The sequence below is a fragment of the Alligator mississippiensis genome, chromosome 11 (assembly GCF_030867095.1).
Source record: "Alligator mississippiensis isolate rAllMis1 chromosome 11, rAllMis1, whole genome shotgun sequence".
NCBI lineage: Eukaryota > Metazoa > Chordata > Crocodylia > Alligatoridae > Alligator > Alligator mississippiensis.
The window spans coordinates 46,168,378-46,187,302 of NC_081834.1; the positions used below are offsets into that span (position 1 = coordinate 46,168,378).

The following is an 18,925-nucleotide window of genomic DNA, read 5'->3' on the forward strand; positions in this document are numbered from 1 at the left end:
CCTTCCCAGCACCACCTGATTGGTGGACACGCTCCACCAATCACAAAAAAAGATTCTCCGAGCCCGGGTATGCTGAGCTGTATCAGTAAGTCCGCCACAGAAGTTTTGTCCCCACAGTTTACATATCACTAACTCCGAGCAGACATGACACTGATATTTCTTATGATCATAGCCCCTGTAAGGAGTGTGAGCACGAGCTTTACTTCACATTTTCTTGATTTTCTAATATCTGACTTAATACCAGAAAGGACGAGCTGACAACTAGCCCAGTGGAATTTGGATGCAACCATAGAAAAGGTTTATGTCCATCTGCCTCACAGGCAGCACAAAAAGCAATGCCAACAGTCCCACCTTACTGACATGCAAACTTCCCAGTGAAGGCAGTCGGTTTTGTTCCATGAGGAATCAAATTCCTTGAAGGCAACTGCTCACTCAAGAACATTTGTGACAGGGAAATGACATAGGAAAATAAAGAAATAAATCACCAAGCAGAAGATATTTTAATTTTTATAGCAATAGCTTTATTGACTGCAAATATGAGGATAATGAGTCACTCGGGAGTGATTTTTCAATAATCAGAGTGAGGGGAAAGGGACAAAATTTGCACAAATCACATTTTAAGCAGCTGCAGCGACTCCACCTCTAAGGACCAGAGGCTCTGGACAAGGAGCGCTGCAATGAACATCAGGGCTGGGTTCAACTGCATTTCCCAACACAACCGGCCCCGGGTTTTGTTGCCTCCTCTTCACTGCCCCTCCCCCGACCCCCCGCAGCTGCACCCATGGGTGCCGGACCCCACAGGCCCCCGAGGGCCCCTCGGTCATGCAGGAAACGACACACGGGCAGAGACGACCGTCCAGCTCGGCCACGTTGGGGGATGAAGAAACCCAGCCTGCGCGTCCAGGGCCACGGACACGGCACAGCTGATCGTCTGCTGGGAGAGGTCCTCCAGGGTCACAGACACAAGCACGACTGAGGCCGGAGGGGACAACGAGCAGGTCCTGTCTTGCACGTTTCCTTTCCCTCTCACTGGCACCGTCTGAGCCTGATTTCACCAACCTCCACCAGGAACCAGGGCCGGATCCTGCCCCCCGCAAACGAGGCCGGCGAGAAAGTGAAGATCGGGGCCCCGGTGTCAGCATTGAGAAACGACACCTGCCCCAATGTGCAGTCCAGATACACCCCCACCCTGCTGGGCGCCCAGTCTAGGGGCAGGCGGGTACGGTGAGGGGCAGTGAGAGCCACGTACTGACCCCAATAGCACCGCACAGCCCAGACCCCCTCCTTGGGGCTAAAGCTGATCCATCCCTTCCTCCTCACAGACTCTCTGGCCACCCCCATGGCCCACCATCCTCCCTCCCCCACCTCCACCTCCCACCAGTGTCTCCCGGAGGTGAATCCCTCACGGCCCAGCACACAGCGCTCAGTGTCAAATCTCTCAGGATTGTTGGGCAGATCCTGACGTGTGTGTGTCCATCTCACACTTTTCCCATCCTCAGACAGGATGAGCTTGGGATGAGCCGTGTCTGGATCCAGAGTCACGTCCTCTGCGGGGAAAGGAGATAACAGGAGCGTGAGGAGCAGCGCTCAGCCCGAGGACAGGCTGTGATCAAGGCAGGGGCAGCTTTGGCTGCAGCTGGAGGTGAAGCCGGGATTGACCTGAGCAGGAAGGAGCCCGGAGACCTCAGCAAAAGGCAGGGCCGATTTCCCCCTGGCAGGAAGAGACGGGCCAGGGACAGAAACACACCGGCTGGGCCAGGGCTGGGACACGGGATCGTTCCCCTCCTGCACCTGCCGGTCACAGGCAGGGATGAGAGACCCTGGGGGCTCAGGAGAGCCTGGCAGAGGGTGTGAAGGGGAAAGCATGGATACAGCTCCTCTCCCTCTGCCCTATCCACTGCCTGTCTTCAATCCCACCCTGCTCCACCGTCCCCGCTCTCAGACTCTGGGGGCCCTTTCCCGGAGAGATATTCCCACTCCACCAAGCCACAGCCAAAGAAATTAAAACTTGGACCCAAACAGTCCACATGTCACAAAGATTTGCTATGTCCCAGATTTCATGTGTAAGTCCAATTTCCCAAGTTTCCAGAGCTTACCCAAAAGGAACAGCCTAAGGCAAGGGTCGGCAACCCCCCACAAGTGCCAAGCATGGCAAGAGAGGCCATTTTGCTCAGCACGCCATGGCCAGCCCTGGCTTTGGTTAGCTGCTGCCAGCGATGGAGCCCGGGCTACTCCCAGCAGGGTTTGTAACATCTGGCAGCAGCTACCCGGGGCCAGGGCTGGGAGGCTCCAAACAGCTGTGCCGGGGTCCGTATCAATGTGTGCACCCGCGTGTCAGAGCAGGCGGTGGGGGAGGGGCCTGAGGCAGCGCAGCTCCGGTCTCTCCCCCTCTCTTGGCACAGAGGTGATAGCAGGGCTCCAGAGCTTGGCGCAGCTGTTTGTAGCCAGTTTCCAGAACTTACCCAAAAGTAACAGCCTAAGACATAGTTGATGGGAGGGAGTAAAATATATACACAAATAGGAAGGGCTGAAAGTGAGAGTGGAGATATAATGTGTGGGGAAGAAGAAGTGAGGAAGCCATAAGTGACTTATGCAAAGAGACAGTTAATTGTGTTAAAAGTCAGGAAGTTCACTTGGTGTCTTAATAAAGAGAGTTGGAGTACTGTTGTAGCTGCAATGATTCAGGAAATGTCCAGGAGACCAAGATGTTTTTGTGGTATCTTTTATTGGTCTTACTATGTAGTTGGGAGAACTGTTGGACAAAGTTTTGGGCATCAAATGCCCTTACTCTAATTAATAAGGAAAGATGAAAGATTATATCATGATGGTTGGATGGAAGAGGAAAGCAACCCCAGGAACGACTGAAATTATAGTAGCTCGCCTGCTCTTCCAACTCATCTTAAGAGATTCCTTGGTGGAAAGGGCTCGGCTCCATCTGTCTGGGCCTGCAGCTAATATGATTTAGAGGAGTAGTCCCCAACTAGTCCCTACAAGTCAGCGATTGTTTCAAGAACTGCCGTGTCCCCAATGTGGAAGAATAGAAATAAAAGGAGAGTCACATGCCCTCACATAAAGGCCCAATGACTGCGGGGAGAGAAAAGCTGGATGTTTCCTTTCCCTCATCACCACCCATTGTGCTGACAAGCAGACTTGGGGAAGAAAAAGCAAGAGGCAAGGAGGGAAAGGTAGTGGAGAGTGGACAGATGTACAAGGGATGAGATCACAAAGAAAAAGAGAGAGCAGTACCCGGTAGGAAGGAGGCAGCAGAGAGAAACCAAAGGAAGGAAGTAGAGATAGACATAGGGCAGGAGAACCATAAAGTAGCAGTATGGACACAGTTGTCTTGGTGTATGAATGTGCAGATAGGAGCTCACACAACTCCTCCACTCAGCCACCCTGACAGACTCCAATCCCTTCCAATGCCCTTTTGTCCAGACCAATTCAGCAGGCAGATTCCTGATTTCTCTTCAAACTTTCTGGTCAACCTCAAGAGGGATGGGCTTCACCTCTCTCCTAAAGGCAAGTGTGCCTTCTCTTCCAGGTTGGCTGATCTCGTACAGTGAGCTTTAAACTTGCCTCGCCGGGGGAGGGGCTGCAGGAAGATGTGGAGACACCACCCAAGCAAGACAGGTGACACATGCAAGGAGTGCCCAGGTAAGAAATAGGGGTCCGGATAATCTTCCTAATCGGGGGGTGGCACGCGCAGCTATGCAAAGCCTTAAATGCCTGTATACCAATGCTCGGAGTATGGGGAACAAACAGGAGGAACTCGCCCTCAGAATAGCCTGTTCAAACCCAGACATAGTAGGGCTTACAGAAACGTGGTGGGATTCATCCCACGACTGGGCAGTTAGCATTAGGGGCTATCGGGTCTACAGGCAGGATAGAGAAGGAAGGAAGCGGGGGGTGTGGCGCTCTATGTCAAAGAGCAATACACATCCTCTGCCAGCAAAATGGGGTCGGAGGAGGGGCAAGCTGAAGTGCTCTGGGTCAAGATACAAGGGGGTCGTGGGGAGAGGGATTTAACGGTGGGGGTCTACTACAGACCCCCCAACCAAGGGGAGGAGCTGGACCGGGAATTTTCGGGCCAGCTTGCAGAGGCACTTAAGGCAAGGGGTGTAGTTGTCATGGGTGATCTAAATTACCCGGACATCTGCTGGGAGGAGCAGTCAGCCAGGTCGGACCGTTCCAGGAGGTTCCTGGCCGAGATACAGGACCTCCACTTAACCCAGGAGGTGCACAGTCCCACCAGAGGAAATGCCCTGTTGGACCTGGTCCTGGCCACAGGCGATGATCTGGTAAGGGGGCTCCAGGTCCTTGACCACCTGGGTGATAGCGATCATCGCTTGCTGGAATTCATCATCTGGCACAGGGTGACAAGGGCCTTCAGCAAGGCGGTAGCCCTAGACTTCAACGAGTTGAGGAGACTGGTGGGAGAGGCGCTGGGGTTCTCAAGGGCAGGGGAACTCAGTGCCCAAGATGAGTGGTCGTTCCTTAAGGAGACAATACTCTGGGCCCAAGGGTGACGATCACAACAAGAAGCAAGGTGGGCAAGAGTGCCCAAAAGGCCCCCTGGCTCACAAGGACGTCCGGGAAGGCCTGGTTGCCAAAAAGGCAGCATACACCCAGTGGAAGGTTGTGGGGGGGCTATCTCCAAAGAAGAGTATACCTCCACAGCTTGGGCCTGTAGGGGGGCTGTTAGGAAAGCTAAGGCAGACATAGAGCTAGGACTAGTGTCCAAGATCAAAGATAATAAAAAGTCCTTTTTCAAATATATAGGGAGGATGAAGAAGGCACCAGGAAATGTGGGGCCCCTGCAAGATATGCTGGGCAATCTGGTGGTTGCGCCAGAGGAGAAGGCAGACCTCTTTAACAAATTCTTCACCTCCGTTTTCTTGTGCAGGGACTGGGACTCCCCCACCGTGATTCAGGACGGACTCAAGGAGAACGCCTCAAGACCTAAGGTTGAGGAGGACTGGGTTAGAGTGCTTCTGCAGGGGCTGGACATGTTCAAATCAGCAGGTCCAGATGCTCTCCACCCCAGGGTGTTGAGGGAGCTAGCAGGGGTTATTGCAGGGCCCTTGGCATGGCTTTACAAGCACTCGTGGTGCTCGGGCCAGGTTCCAGATGATTGGAAGATAGCCAGTGTGGTCCCCATCTTTAAAAAAGGGAGGAGGGAGGACCTGGGCAACTATAGGCCCATCAGTCTTACCTCAATCCTGGGGAAACTTTTTGAGAAGGTCATCAAGGAGCACATCTGTGATGGGCCGGCATCGGGGATGATGCTCAAGGGCAACCAGCATGGTTTCATTAGGGCCAGATCATGTCAGACCAACCTGATTGCCTTTTATGATCAGGTCACAAAAGCATTGGATGCAGATGTCGCCGTGGATGTAGTCTTTCTGGACTTCAGCAAGGCCTTTGACACTGTCGACCACCCCATCCTCATAAAAAAATTGGTGACTGTGGCACCAATGCCTACACAGTCAGATGGATTGCAAATTAGCTGAAGGGTCGTACTCAGAGGGTGGTGGTGGATGGGTCACATTCGACCTGGGGGGAAGTGGGCAGCAGAGTCCCCCAGGGCTCAGTCCTTGGGCCCGCACTGTTCAATTTCTTGATCAGCGATTTGGACGAAGGGGTGAAAAGCAACCTGTTCAAATTTGCTGACGATACCAAAATTTGGGGTGAGGTGGGCACATTAGCAGGGAGGGAAAGACTGCAGCAAGACCTGGATAGGTTGCAGGGGTGGGCTACCAAATACAGGATGCGTTTCAATATGGACAAGTGCAGGGTGCTGCACTTGGGCGTAGTAACCAGAAGCACACTTATAAGATGGGAAACTTTCTTCTTGAGAGCACAGAGGCAGAAAGGGATCTTGGAGTCATCACTGACTCCAAGATGAACATGGGCTGACAATGCGAGGTCACGGTCGGCAGGACTAACTGGACCCTATCGTGCATCCACAGGTGCATCTCAAGTAGGTCCAAGGAGGTGATCCTCCCCCTCTACACAACACTGGTCAGACCACAGCTGGAGTACTGTGTTCAGTTCTGGGCACCCCACTTCAAAAGGGATGTGGACAACATTGAGAGGGCCCAGAGGAGGTCCACCCTCATGATCTGGGGACAGCAGGGCAGACCCTACAATGAGAGGCTATGGGACCTGAACCTGTTCAGCCTTCACAAGAGAAGGCTGAGGGGGGACCTGGTGACCGTCTATAAACTTGCTAGGGGGGACCAGAAGGGTTTGGGGGAGACCTTGTTTCCCCTAGCACCCCCCAAGATAACAAGGAATAATGGCCACAAGTTGTTGGAGAGTAGGTTTAGATTAGACATCCGTAGGCACTACTTCACAGTCAGGGCGGCTAGGATCTGGAACCAACTTCCAAGGGAAGTGGTGCTGGCTCCTACCCTGGGTGTCTTTAAGAAGCGGCTCGATGCCTACCTGGCTGGGGTCATTTGAGCCCAGATTTCCTCCTGCCCAGGCACGGGGTCGGACTTGAAGATCTACAAGGTCCCTTCCGACCCTACTTCTATGATACTATGAAGTCCGTTTTCATTGTTATTGCACCTGAAAATATTCTGATCCTGGCCCCACAGCACTCAGGCCTTCCAGTCTTTGCCCCGTCATGTTTTCTCACTGGACTGTCTTTCTCCCTAGTACCTTAAGCATTGTGTATATTTTATTTCTCCTGTCTCTCCCTAGTTCATGACTTGAAATACCAGATTTTTCTTGCTCTCTCCTTGCTTTAACTTTAATTCTTATTTTCTCCTTTTCACATTTCTGTATTTTGAGGGCTGTTCTTTTAGAGACAGAAAGTTCACTTTGCCCCTTTTCCACAGATGATGACTTTGTCCTGCCTCATCCATAACAGAGGCAATAAGGAAGGTAGGAACAGCAGCAAATAGTGGTTGAGGTGGAGGAGGCCTGGCCTGTGATGGTGGCTGGGGCACTTTGCTGACCGTGTAGCCAAACATGGCAGGGAATTGAGGGGAAGGGGGAGACCAGGAGGTAGGGAGGAGGGACCGCTCAGAAACCTCTGCAGGAGGCAGGCAAAGAAGGGTCTGGGGGAGATGCAGTCCCATGCAGATCCAGTACTGTGTCATGGGCTCCCGCATCTCATGGTGTGCCTTGAAAAGCATGAGGATGTGGGAGTCCTGCCCTGAGAAGTGACATCCCCACCCACTGCCATGTGGAGACAAAACAAAGGATATATTGTATGGGGCATGGACACACATAACACTTAGGGCGGAAATACGTTCTTCACCCTGGGCAGGTGCTCTGGTAGCTTGAGGGGGCTTGAAGGGCTAAATCCTGATCCCTTCAAGCCTCTCAGGGACCCACCTGATTTTCTCCATGTATAAAGAGGCCTGGGGCACATCACTGTAAATGGGGAAAGCCAATGTGTGTCCTGGTATGGAGGTACAAGACTCAGGGACTCCTGCGGGCCTCTTGACTTCACTCCAAGATTTGTATGACCGAGGGCTTCCACCCTGCGACCTGTGCTAGGTCTTGCACTGACCCATGCCTCCTTCAGAGGAACAGATCAGCGTGAGTCCCAGTGTAGGGGGCACAGTGGCTGAGTAATCTCCAGTGCCCTAAGCCGTCAGGCATGGACCGTGCTGACCCGTGCTGCAGATTCGTTGACTCCTGCACAGGAGCTGAGTAATCTCCAATGCCCTAAGCTGCCAGGCATGAACCGTGCTGACCCGTGCTGGAGATACTTTGGCTCCTGCAATGTAGTCTCCCTCCACCCCATCCTGAACTGCTCGTGCCTAAAGCATGGGTCAGTGTGTATCTTGACAAGGAGGCTCAGGGCATGAAGGATTCCCTGGCACCTGTGTCACTGCAGGACCTGATGTGAGGCAGGAAGGGGCCGGGAACACATCATCTGTTGTCCTGCATCAGGCAGGGGCCCAGGGTGGGACAATGGGCAATGTGTGTCACTCAGGAAAGCAGATCAGTTTGTAATGTGATATGTCATACTACAGCTGATCCCCTTCAGTTTGGCAATGCCTGTTTCTAGGCTTAGACTATGTGAAATACATCTTAATGAACTTGAAATAGATGGACTGTTAAAGTGGTTTTAAAGCTTTCTGGAACGGGTTAATTTTGTACCGGGAAAATCCAGTGTCTTTTGAACCAGTTCACTGTACTTTGGTTCAGCAGATACCAAATGGTCCGTGACATGGGTCTGGTTGGTCTTCCAGGCATCCCACGTTGCCTTGCTCTTCCCACCTCCTCTCCCCAGCCCACTGATGCAACTGGCTACTCTGGTATGTGGCCAGAATCCTATTGCCCCTCTTTCCCCGCTCTTTTCTTGGCACTGTTTATTTATTAGCTCCCTTGAACCCATCCCTTGCGAGACATCCTGGGCTGGGTGCTCACTCTGTCCCAGCCCTGGTTGTCACAGCCACTGCACTTCAGTGCTTAAAGGGTAATTGTCTTACCTTGAACACTAGTGCACTGTACATGTGGACATCTCTGGCAAACAACAGTTGTGAACCAGTCCCCAATCTGTGACGTTGTGGAACCGCTCACTTGTTATGTGTTTCCACACTCAGTAAGAACATAACAACATAAAAAGTTCCTCCAACAGAGGAAACAGCCAATGCTATAGGAGGAGAGCGCTAAACTCTAGATATATGTCGAGTGATCTATTGCTTATTCCCTTATTCATTACCCTCCCTGCCATACACCAGTACTGGTCTGGAAATGTCAGAGGACACAGTGCCACTCATTCTTATCAGCAGCTATTAATACATATATTAATCTTAATTAATAATTAATACATAGGATAATCTTAATTGTATTATTCTATTAAAGGATCTAAATTGATAGGTTCCCAATGCTGGAGAGACTTGGCTATGGATATAGTCTGAACATTGTACCTTTTTCCAGAGGCGGTGCAGTTTGTCCCAGCCCTGAAAGCAACCACAGAATCAAATATGAAAACTCATTAGAAGAAATGTATAAACAGAATGTGTTATTGCATGCAATATTACACTAGTAAAAATAGATCTAAAACTTCAGTGTGCTCATAATTAATAACCAGAAGACAGACACTTTGATGGCTTCTCTGTCAGAGGACCACACACTTACCAGTCTCCGCTATTTCTCAGACCACTGTTGCTGAAGCAGTTGTTGATACTAAAGAAAACTTTCCCTACAAACACTCTTTAGAAGCATGACAAGACTATTAATGAAGACCTGCTCCTGCTGCCTTTCATATAATGGAAAATCCCTCTTTGAGTTAAATGTAGGAAGGGCCAGGCCTATGGAGTAATTGTGGCAGGAAGTACAAGAGTGTTTCCTTCTACTTCTAGGTGATATGACATAAACATATGGGGAGCTGTCACATAGGCAGGGATTTGAAATTTCCTCTTTGGAGTTGCCTGCTCTGGCAAGTGTTCATCCATGCAGACATGGCATCAGTGTGAGGATGTCAACATGCTTAAACAGCAACAGAGAAGAGACAAGAAATGATTGGCTCTGTGTACAAGGTTCAGAACTATTCAAGTGACTTAGGCATGTACGAGTCTAAGACCAAGTAAAAGCCTCCCATCAAAACTATGCCCATGTAATTACTGACATACAGGCATCTCTTTCAGGTTCCTATTACCTCTTCTGATCAACCTCTACTTGGGCCATGCAGGCTGTCCAAGACAGGATAGATGCTGCTTCTACGTGATTATATCTTCTCACAATCCATAAACAAAGGGATTTTCAATGTGTGAGTGATTTAACATATTCTTATTGTGTACCCAGCTCCTGGAGAGCCACAAATCAGAGATATTTTACACCCATTAGGGACAAGAGCTTATGTTAAAACTGTCACCTGGGGGACAGTGATCACCAAATAATAGAATTCATCATAAGACGTTGAGTGGGTAAGGTAACTAGTAGGGTGAAAGTGCTAGACTTTAGGAAAGCTGATTTCAATGAACTCAGGCGATTAGTCAAGGATGCACTGCAGAGTAGGAGTTTTGAAGAGATGGGAGCCCAGGAAGGGTGGCTGTGCCTTGAAATGATCCTTCGGGCACAGAGGGAGACGATCCCGATGCGAGGAAAAAGAGGGAAAGGGGCCAGAAAGCTTCCCTGGCTGACCAGAGAAATCCAGAGCAGCCTACAGGCTAAAAGGGGAGCATATAAAAAGTGGAAACAGGGAGAGATTACCAAAGAAGAGTATACCTCCTCTGTTCGCGCTTGTAGGGAGGCAGTTAGATGGGCCAAAGCTACCATGGAGCTGAGGATGGCATCCCAAGTTAAGGATAACAAGAAATTGTTTTTTAGATATATACAATTATTGTTTGCCAGAGATGTCCATGTGCACAGTGCACTAGTGTTAAAGGTAAGACAATTACCCTTTAAGCACTGAAGTGCAGTGGCTGTGACAACCAGGGCTGGACAGAGTTCAAGGGAGTCCCGTCCATGGGACAGAGTGAGCATCCCTTGCGAGACATCCTGGGCTGGGTGCTCACTGCGTTCAATTTTGGGCGCCACGCTTCAAGAGAGATGTGGATAACCTGGAGAGGGTCCAGAGAAGGGCCACTCGTATGGTTCAGGGCTTGCAGGCCAAGCCCTATGAAGAGAGACTGGGGCACCTGGACCTCTTCAGCCTCCGCAAGTGAAGGTTGAGAGGCGACCTTGTGACTGCCTATAAGTTCATCACGGGGGCACAGAAGGGAATTGGTGAGGTTTTACTCACCAAGGCGCCCCTGGGGGTTACAAGAAATAATGGCCACAAGCTAGCAGAGAGCAGATTTAGACTAGACATTAGGAAGAACTTCTTCACAGTTCGAGTGGCCAAGGTCTGGAACGGGCTCCCAAGGGAGGTGGTGCTCTCCCCTACCTTGGGGGTCTTCAAGAGGAGGTTAGATAGGCACCTAGCTGGGGTCATCTAGACCCAGCACTGTTTCCTGCCTATGCAGGGGGTCGGACTCGATGATCTATTGAGGTGTATGAATCTATGAATCTATGAACAGGCCCCTGTCCCTTTCTTGGCAGTTGCCACCACTTTTGCGAGCCAGACACAGCTCGTTTGCCCTCTCCCTTCTGTCCCCACATCTTTATCTGTCTTGACTGTTCAGGGGCCAGTTTCCGAAGGAGTGCCCAAGGCCATCTGGGGTAACGCATGAACTGTACTATGATAATTAAATCAACATACTTGGAAATCAGAGAGAAAGAGAAAGAGGTTTGAATAATGTTGGGATAAACAAACCAAGAGCCCAGATCTCTGGTTACCTGAACAAGTGCCTTAAAGCACTCAAATGTTGGAGCTAAAATACAAGAGTGCAGCCCCATCTTGTGTAGTTTGACACCTGATAGCCACACATTCCTGGCCACCTACCTTTTCAAGGTTTAAAGACTGGTATACGTCCAGAAGGGACACACCTATGTAGCAGTGCACCCTCTTGGCCAATTCAGAGCCTGCTGCACATGTTCATACTGCACATGTTCATATTACACATGTATACTTACATGTCCAGGCTGCCAGGGGAATACAATTTTATTGATGTATAAGAGGCATTTGGCATGTATACGATTAAAACCTGGCATTTACACTCAAAAGGAGAAACAGAAAATGCTGTGTGTGTGGTGGGGACTTTTAGGTTCCTTGAAAAAAAACTGGCCATAGGAGATTTTGAGTTTTTTGACCTTAGTAAAAAAAAACAACACCTTCTTGCCACAAACTATTAGTGAGCCTAAGAATTTGACTGGAAAGGAAAAAGAAAATTAAAATAACAGGACCTGAGAAAAATTAAAATAACGGGACTCGAGAGCACTGACCATTGATTCTACATGAACTTTCATTACCTGGACAGATCACAGCTCTTTTCCACCCTGAAACAAAGAGAAATAGTGGTGAGAATTTCAGATTCTCAGTATCCAAAGACACCACTGACTTGGACCTGCTGTACCATTTCCTGGGAGAGGACCTGGCTCCAGAGGTACTCCTCTTATTGCCATTTAGGCTGGATTATTGTTAGTTATTCTCTCTGAACTGCCCGAGAAGTTTTTGATAGATACAGAATACAGCTACCTATTTTCTCCATGGCTTAGGGTACCTTATACACATGAGGCATGTGTTTAAGTTCCTCCAATGATTCCCAACCGCTTTGTGCTGCCATCATATACCATTGTTCAACCTAATTAATAGCTGCATCTCCAGTTACATTAATGTTCCAATTTCACTCCATGAACTGCTGCAACAGCGGCGTTGCTTTGGGCTAATAACAATGACAGAGGCCAGGAAAGAGTGCCTGAGGGCTCTGAGCAAAGCATTCCCAACTAAGGGCATCTTAGTGTTGCTGCCAGTTTTCTGTTCTTTCCAGCATGGAGAGAATGAATCTAACCGCTAAGTCTAGCTACATTTAATACCATGGAAAAAGTTGAGTTAGACATAAAAGAAAAACTTACCAAGTTCTTTTTGAAGGTTTCCTGGATTGAAAAAAAAAGATACTTTGATTAAGTGCTTCACTACATGTTCATCAGTTTAAGCCTGGTACTCTGTGTTTTGTGCGACAACCTCTTTGTGGTGTTTATCTGCATACTGCCAGTAGTATCCAGGATCCAGTTGCTGAGAGCTGTGTCCCTTTTCTGCCTATCCTTTTTGGTGTACAGTTGTGTGTCGAAAGGCCTATTTCAAGGACATAAAATTTTTGAACTTTTAACAGAATAACAGCTCTACTCTTCCTTAATGGTATGTATAGACATTTGGAGAGATTAGGGGGAGGTTAGATTGAGTTAAAAATGGCCACCTGATCTAAAGTAAGTTTGGATGGGGGAGGTAGTGGGGGGTTTGGGGGATGGGGGGGAAAGGGAGTGTCCACAGCAGGGTTGGTGGGGGTAGGAGTGGGGAGAGGGCTGGCAGGGTGTATAGGCACGTGTCTGGAAGACTGGGGAGGCAACCAGGGTCAACAGGAGGCACAAATGGGGGCAGAGAGTGTCCACAGTGGGGGATATGGGAGATCAAGGGGGCAGGTAGGGTCTGTGCAGGGGATACTGGGGATTGTGGGGACAATCAGGGTCCATGGGAAGGGCTTTGGAGGGGTCTGGGAGGGTTTGGTAGTATCGGGGCTAGAGGTATGCTCAGAGAGGCTTGGGGTGTTGGCAGACTGTCCCTCTTCCCTCCCCTCCCCCACCCCTTGGGACTAGGGGGTATTTTTAGCCTCTGATTCTCCCCATCCCCAGACAAGCAACCTCTACCTCCTGACCATTGCACTTTGCTGTGCTGGAGGTTTGGTGTGGGACAGAGTGACTACCTGCCTCCCTTTGGTTGTCTAGAGTAAAATATTATTCATATACTCTTTCATTTATGTGAATAAAATTGCTCACTAACAACACTATATCCCACCCTGTATTTACCTTTTATTCTGAAGAGATATACATTCAGGATTATGAAACTTAACAAAACCACCAGGATCACGCTCAGGGCCACCATCCAGGGATTCACACTTGGAAAAAATAAAGCTGAAAAACAAGATGTGCAGGACTTGCTTTACTTTGTTATTGGTGAAAAAAAATCCAATGTATTTATGCCAAGGTCATCCATAAATAGTTTCTCTCAGGAGTTGCCTGAGATATGAATGACAGCAGCAACACTTAGCAGCATGCAAAAACCAGAAACTTGCTTTAATAACCAATAAACTGACTGAGTTGGCTCTGATGCACTCTAATTAGAAAGCAGAAGAGCAGGTATTGGGCACATGCATAAGTGTGCACAGAAAGGCAGGGCTGGAAGAGACCTTGAGAGGTTTTCTAGTCCAGCCCCCTGACTGCGGTAGGATTTTCTCTATCCACACTGTACGATACAAACCCATTGTCTAGTCAAAAAAAAACTATAGTCAATCCTGACACAACTATGAGACAAAAAGCCCTAAACTGCCACAGATAAAACAGGCATGGGGGGTGGCACAGCGCTCAATGCCTTTTGGTTTGAGGATTGTTATATTTTGCTTGAGAGACTCAAGGAACAGGGCCGTGCTCCCCTGCTACAGATGAAGATAAATCCTCCACAGTCCATACTAATTAACCAGGGGGTAAAAATCCTTCCTGACTCCAAATATGTCAAGTGGTCTGACCTTGGGCAAGACCCCAGGATATTCTGGGTTGAAGCCCCAGCAGGACACTGGCACAGGCCAGTCAAATCCCCAGCCTGGCTGAAGGCAACACCCAGTGGTTCGGAGGAAGGCTGACACGTAGCAGCAGCAAAGGAAAAATATTTCTATTTAAGACCTGAATCAGTGAACTCTGAGGGCTCCTATACATGTGCAGAGAGCAACATGCAGTAATTACAGTGCGTTGGAGCACTGTATGGAACACTGGAGCACTGGAGTATGGAAATACCCAGGCTCCAGCAGCCTCCAGCATCACGTCTACCAGTGTTCCCATGCTGAAAAATGGCAGCAGGGGGCTTTAAAGTAAAGCTCAGAGCTGAGCTAATTAAAGCCCCCCTGCCACGCACATGCTCCACAGCCGCCTGGAGCACATCTGTAAATGCCCTGAGCATGTAGGGAAGGGCAGAATGCTTCAGGAACACGACTGCTACGGAAAAGGCCTTTAAAACAACACCGGCCCCTTAAAGGAGGAGCAACAACTCTTAAAAGAGGAGTGATAACACACAACTTAGTTAATTTTATATGATAAATAATGAACAGTGTTGCAGTGCAGTGAAAAGCCTTTAAGAATTCACAAATAACTCAATACTTGTAGATAGACGCTACCAAACTACCCATGAAATACCCACTAAAAATTCATGTAGGCAAACTTGACAGCACAGAAACATCCTGCATTGATATTTTGAGTGACTGTGTCTGCCAGTTTCTTTAAGATAAAATTTCAGAAGTTAGAGTGAGATAAAATCTGGATTCGGATAAGCTGCAAATACACAGTTCAATGGATCTCTATTATGACCCTGTGGAAATGCTAGCCGTGTGTGTTTGCTTCATGTTTCACTTGGTTTCCAGCAGAGGTAGGTCCCTGGAGGCTTTGGATGGAAACTAACCTGATATATAAATTGCTGATTCCTTCTCTCGGTCAAGGAGGCTGTTCCTGACCCAACAGGACAAGTTCTGGTTTGAATGTCCGTTCATGACAACAGAAATTTCTGTTTCAAACAGGCCTTTTGCCGTTGGGGATTTTAGTTCAGAAAGTAATGGTATATGATGTCCCTGGGCATTTCTCCACAGCACCTGGGGCTCTGGGTACCACTCAGCTGATCAACATGTCACGCGGATCCCTCCATTCTGGTAATCCTCCACAGAGATGATAGGATTAGAGCCTAAAGCTAAAAAAGACAGAAATTATATTTCTTAAATCTGAGTCAATTTTGCAAAGGACTGTGGAAATCTTATTCCTGCTCTCAAGCATTCCTAGATATTGCAGAGCAGGGTAGAAATGCTTTTAACGACTATAGAGCCTAGATATTCCTGGATGTGATAGCTGAGAAATTTCATCATGAAATAGACATTGAGCCAATGAGAAATTATGGTAATTCAGATCTGATTTTGGTAGGTAATGAGGGCATTATAAAAGACTGTAGACTTCAGACATGTAGACTTCAGGGACTGAAACACCACAATACAAAGTACAGACTCTGGACCCAGCACAAGCCTAACTCATTAATTTTGCATGCTAGCCATAAGCAAAGTGTAGCTACTTGAAATCCTACTACATGACAGTGTGTTTTTATTGACTGAATACAGTAAGGCAGACATGAATAATCATTGGTTGCCAGTAAAGATAATTTTCTGCAGAACTACAAAGTATGGCTATAGCAAAAGTCCCAAAAGCCTGTTTCTCAGTAAATACAGACTGAATTTTTTCAGACATGACATCTAGCAAAGGAAAGAAAGCAAATGTCATGTCCAGCTGAAGCAGATCATATTAAACAGAGCACAAGGGCTTAAAGTAGGTAATCAAAATATATTGTATTATTGCTTTATCTTATAGTAATGAATAATGTAACTAAATTTATTGAATATTGTTTTATAATAGATATTTGTGTTCAAGCCTCTTAGATGTAAAAACAAAGCAGGCTCGTCAGTGAAAACTCTAAATTAGGTGAAAGAAAGAGGATAAGAAATCCTCCCTTTTCAGAAGTGTTCATTTCATAGGAACATAAATCCCAACCAGTTGACATCATTCAAGTGCACAACAGACTGGTTCAGTTCACCTTCAAATTGTACATTTCTGTGACATTTGAACACAGGCAATCAGAGAACAGTTAGTAGATTATTAGAAGAAGCCATCTATAAAGATAGAGTAAAGGCTGGAGGGAAAAGGGGAGGGGGTCACCCCCCATGACTGAGTGCTGGTAATTAAGGGGATTTTTTGTAGGTGTATCTTAATTCCATGTCTAAACTCCCAAAAGAGGTCCTGATCACAGGGTAAAGTCTTGTCTCTCTAGAGGCTGAATGGTTACAAGGTTGTGCTAAGAAGGGCTGGTTCTAGAAAATAATCCTGGGAACTGACTGACTACAGATTCACAGAGTTCAAATTAAATGAAAAAAGAAGCAAATTAGTACTGTAACTGAGGTTTGGGATTTCAAAAGAGAAAGGTTTATTTTAGGAGAACAGCTCGGCTTTTTCAGTCTAGCAAAACAGAGGCAGAAAGGGATGTGTTTGCTATCTGTAACTGTATTCAGGAGTATATATGATGAAGGAAAAATCACTATTTAGGCTAAAAGAAAATGTTAGTCCAAGAAAAAATGGATATAACTTGGATGTGAATAAATTTAGGCAGGAAATTACAAGGTGCTAAGCACTGAAAAATCAAGAGCAAAGAAATACTAACTGCTTTTGAGATTCATAGATTCATAGATGTTAGGGTCGGAAGGGACCTCAATAGATCATCGAGTCCGACCCCCTGCATAAGCAGGAAAGAGTGCTGGGTCTAGATGACCCCAGCTAGATACTCGTCTAACCTCCTCTTGAAGACCCCCAGGGTAGGGGAGAGCACCACCTCCCTTGGGAGCCCATTCCAGACCTTGGCCACTCGAACTGTGAAGAAGTTCTTCCTAATGTCCAATCTAAATCTGCTCTCTGCTAGCTTGTGGCCATTATTTCTTGTAACCCCCGGGGGCGCCTTGGTGAATAAATACTCACCAATTCCCTTCTGTGCCCCCGTGATGAACTTATAGGCAGCCACAAGGTCGCCTCTCAACCTTCTCTTGTGGAGGCTGAAAAGGTCCAGTTTCTCTAGTCTCTCCTCGTAGGGCTTGGTCTGCAGGCCCTTGACCATACGAGTGGCCCTTCTCTGGACCCTCTCCAGGTTATCCGCATCCTTCTTGAAGTGTGGTGCCCAGAATTGCACACAGTACTCCAACTGAGGTCTGACCAGCGCCCGATAGAGGGGAAGTATCACCTCCTTGGACCTATTCGTCATGCATTTGCTGATGCACGATAAAGTGCCATTGGCTTTTTTGATGCCTTCGTCACACTGCCGACTCATGTTCATCTTGGAGTCCACTAGGACTCCAAGATCCCTTTCCACCTCTGTGCCACCCAGCAGGTCATTGCCTAGGCTGTAGGTGTGCTGGACATTTTTCCTCCCTAGGTGCAGCACTTTGCATTTCTCCTTGTTGAACTGCATCCTGTTGTTTTCTGCCCACTTGTCCAACCTGTCCAGATCTGCTTGCAGCTGTTCCCTGCCCTCCGGCGTGTCCACATCTCCCCATAGCCTTGTGTCATCTGCAAACTTGGACAGAGTACATTTCACTCCCTCGTCCAAGTCGCTGATGAAGACATTAAAGAGTATCGGTCCAAGGACCGAGCCCTGCGGGACCCCACTGCCCACACCCTTCCAGGTCGAGACCGATCCATCCACCACGACTCTCTGGGTGCGACCCTCCAGCCAATTCGCCACCCACCAGACTGTGTAGTCATCCACGTCACAGCCTCTTAACTTGTTCACCAGTATGGGGTGGGATACCGTATCGAAGGCCTTCCTGAAGTCTAAGTATACGACATCCACCGCTCCTCCTGTGTCCAGGCGTTTCGTAACCTGGTCATAGAAAGAGACTAGATTGGTCAGGCACGATCTGCCTGCCACGAACCCGTGCTGGTTTCCCCTCAGCATAATTTGCCCTGCTGGGCTCTCACAAATGTGAGCCTTGATAATTTTTTCAAAGACTTTACCAAGGATGGAGGTGAGACTGACTGGCCTATAGTTGCCCGGGTCCTCCTTTCTCCCCTTTTTGAAAATGGGGACCACGTTAGCCCTTTTCCAGTCCTCTGGGACTTGGCCCATGCGCCACGAGCGTTCGAATATTCCCGCCAGTGGCTCTGCAATGATGTCGGCCAGTGCCTTCAGCACCCTCGGATGAAGCTCATCCGGGCCTGCCGATTTAAAGGCATCCAGTTCTTCCAAGTGACTCTGCACCATCTCAGGATCTACATATGGAAGTCTGGCGCCTTGCTGCTGCCTCTCTACAACCCCAGCGAGAGCCTTGTCGTGCCCCTCACTTAGGAACACTGAGGCAAAGAACTCATTGAGGAGTTCAGCCTTGTCCCCCCTGTCCGTCACCAATTGCTTCTGCCCATTTAGCAGGGGTCCTATTCCTCCCTGGGCCTTCCTTCTACTCCCTATATATCTAAAAAACAATTTCTTGTTGTCTTTTACTTGGGTTGCCATCCTCAGCTCCATGGTAGCTTTGGCCCGCCTAACTGCCTCCCTACAAGCACGAGCAGAGGAGGTATATTCGTCTTTAGTGATCTCACCCTGTTTCCACTTTTTATGTGCTCCCCTTTTGTCCCTTAGGCTGCCCTGGATTTCTCTGGTCAGGCAGGGAAGCCTCCTGGCCCCTTTCCCTCTTTTGCCTCGCTCGGGGATCGTCTTGCTTTGTGCCCGAAGGATTGTTTCCTTAAGGCACAGCAACCCTTCTTGGGCTCCCATCCCTTCAAAACTCCTACTCTGCAG

At 48.5% G+C, this 18,925-nt stretch overlaps 1 protein-coding gene across 1 annotated transcript; it reads right to left on the reverse strand.

The window, feature by feature from the left end:
- Nucleotides 1-801: 801 nt before the first annotated feature.
- On the reverse strand, nucleotides 802-13,447 carry LOC106737585 (butyrophilin subfamily 1 member A1). Its single transcript, XM_059714926.1, has 5 exons — nucleotides 13,372-13,447; nucleotides 12,424-12,483; nucleotides 11,821-11,847; nucleotides 8,895-8,927; nucleotides 802-1,547 (listed from the first exon to the last, which is right to left on the reverse strand). The coding sequence occupies exons 1-5, from the start codon at nucleotides 13,445-13,447 to the stop codon at nucleotides 1,027-1,029; spliced, it is 717 nt and encodes a 238-aa protein (XP_059570909.1). The 3' UTR covers nucleotides 802-1,026.
- Nucleotides 13,448-18,925: the final 5,478 nt, after the last annotated feature.

Bases quoted from the DNA above. Each gene is read 5' to 3' on its own strand.
- LOC106737585 (XM_059714926.1), bottom strand. From the start codon at position 13,447: ATGGTGGCCCTGAGCGTGATCCTGGTGGTTTTGTTAAGTTTCATAATC. The intron at 11,848-12,423 runs GTAAGTTTTTCT...TCTTTGTTTCAG, and splicing joins AAACCTTCAAAAAGAACTTG to GGTGGAAAAGAGCTGTGATC. The intron at 1,548-8,894 runs GTACAATGTTCA...CTTTCCCCGCAG, and splicing joins TGCACCGCCTCTGGAAAAAG to AGGACGTGACTCTGGATCCA.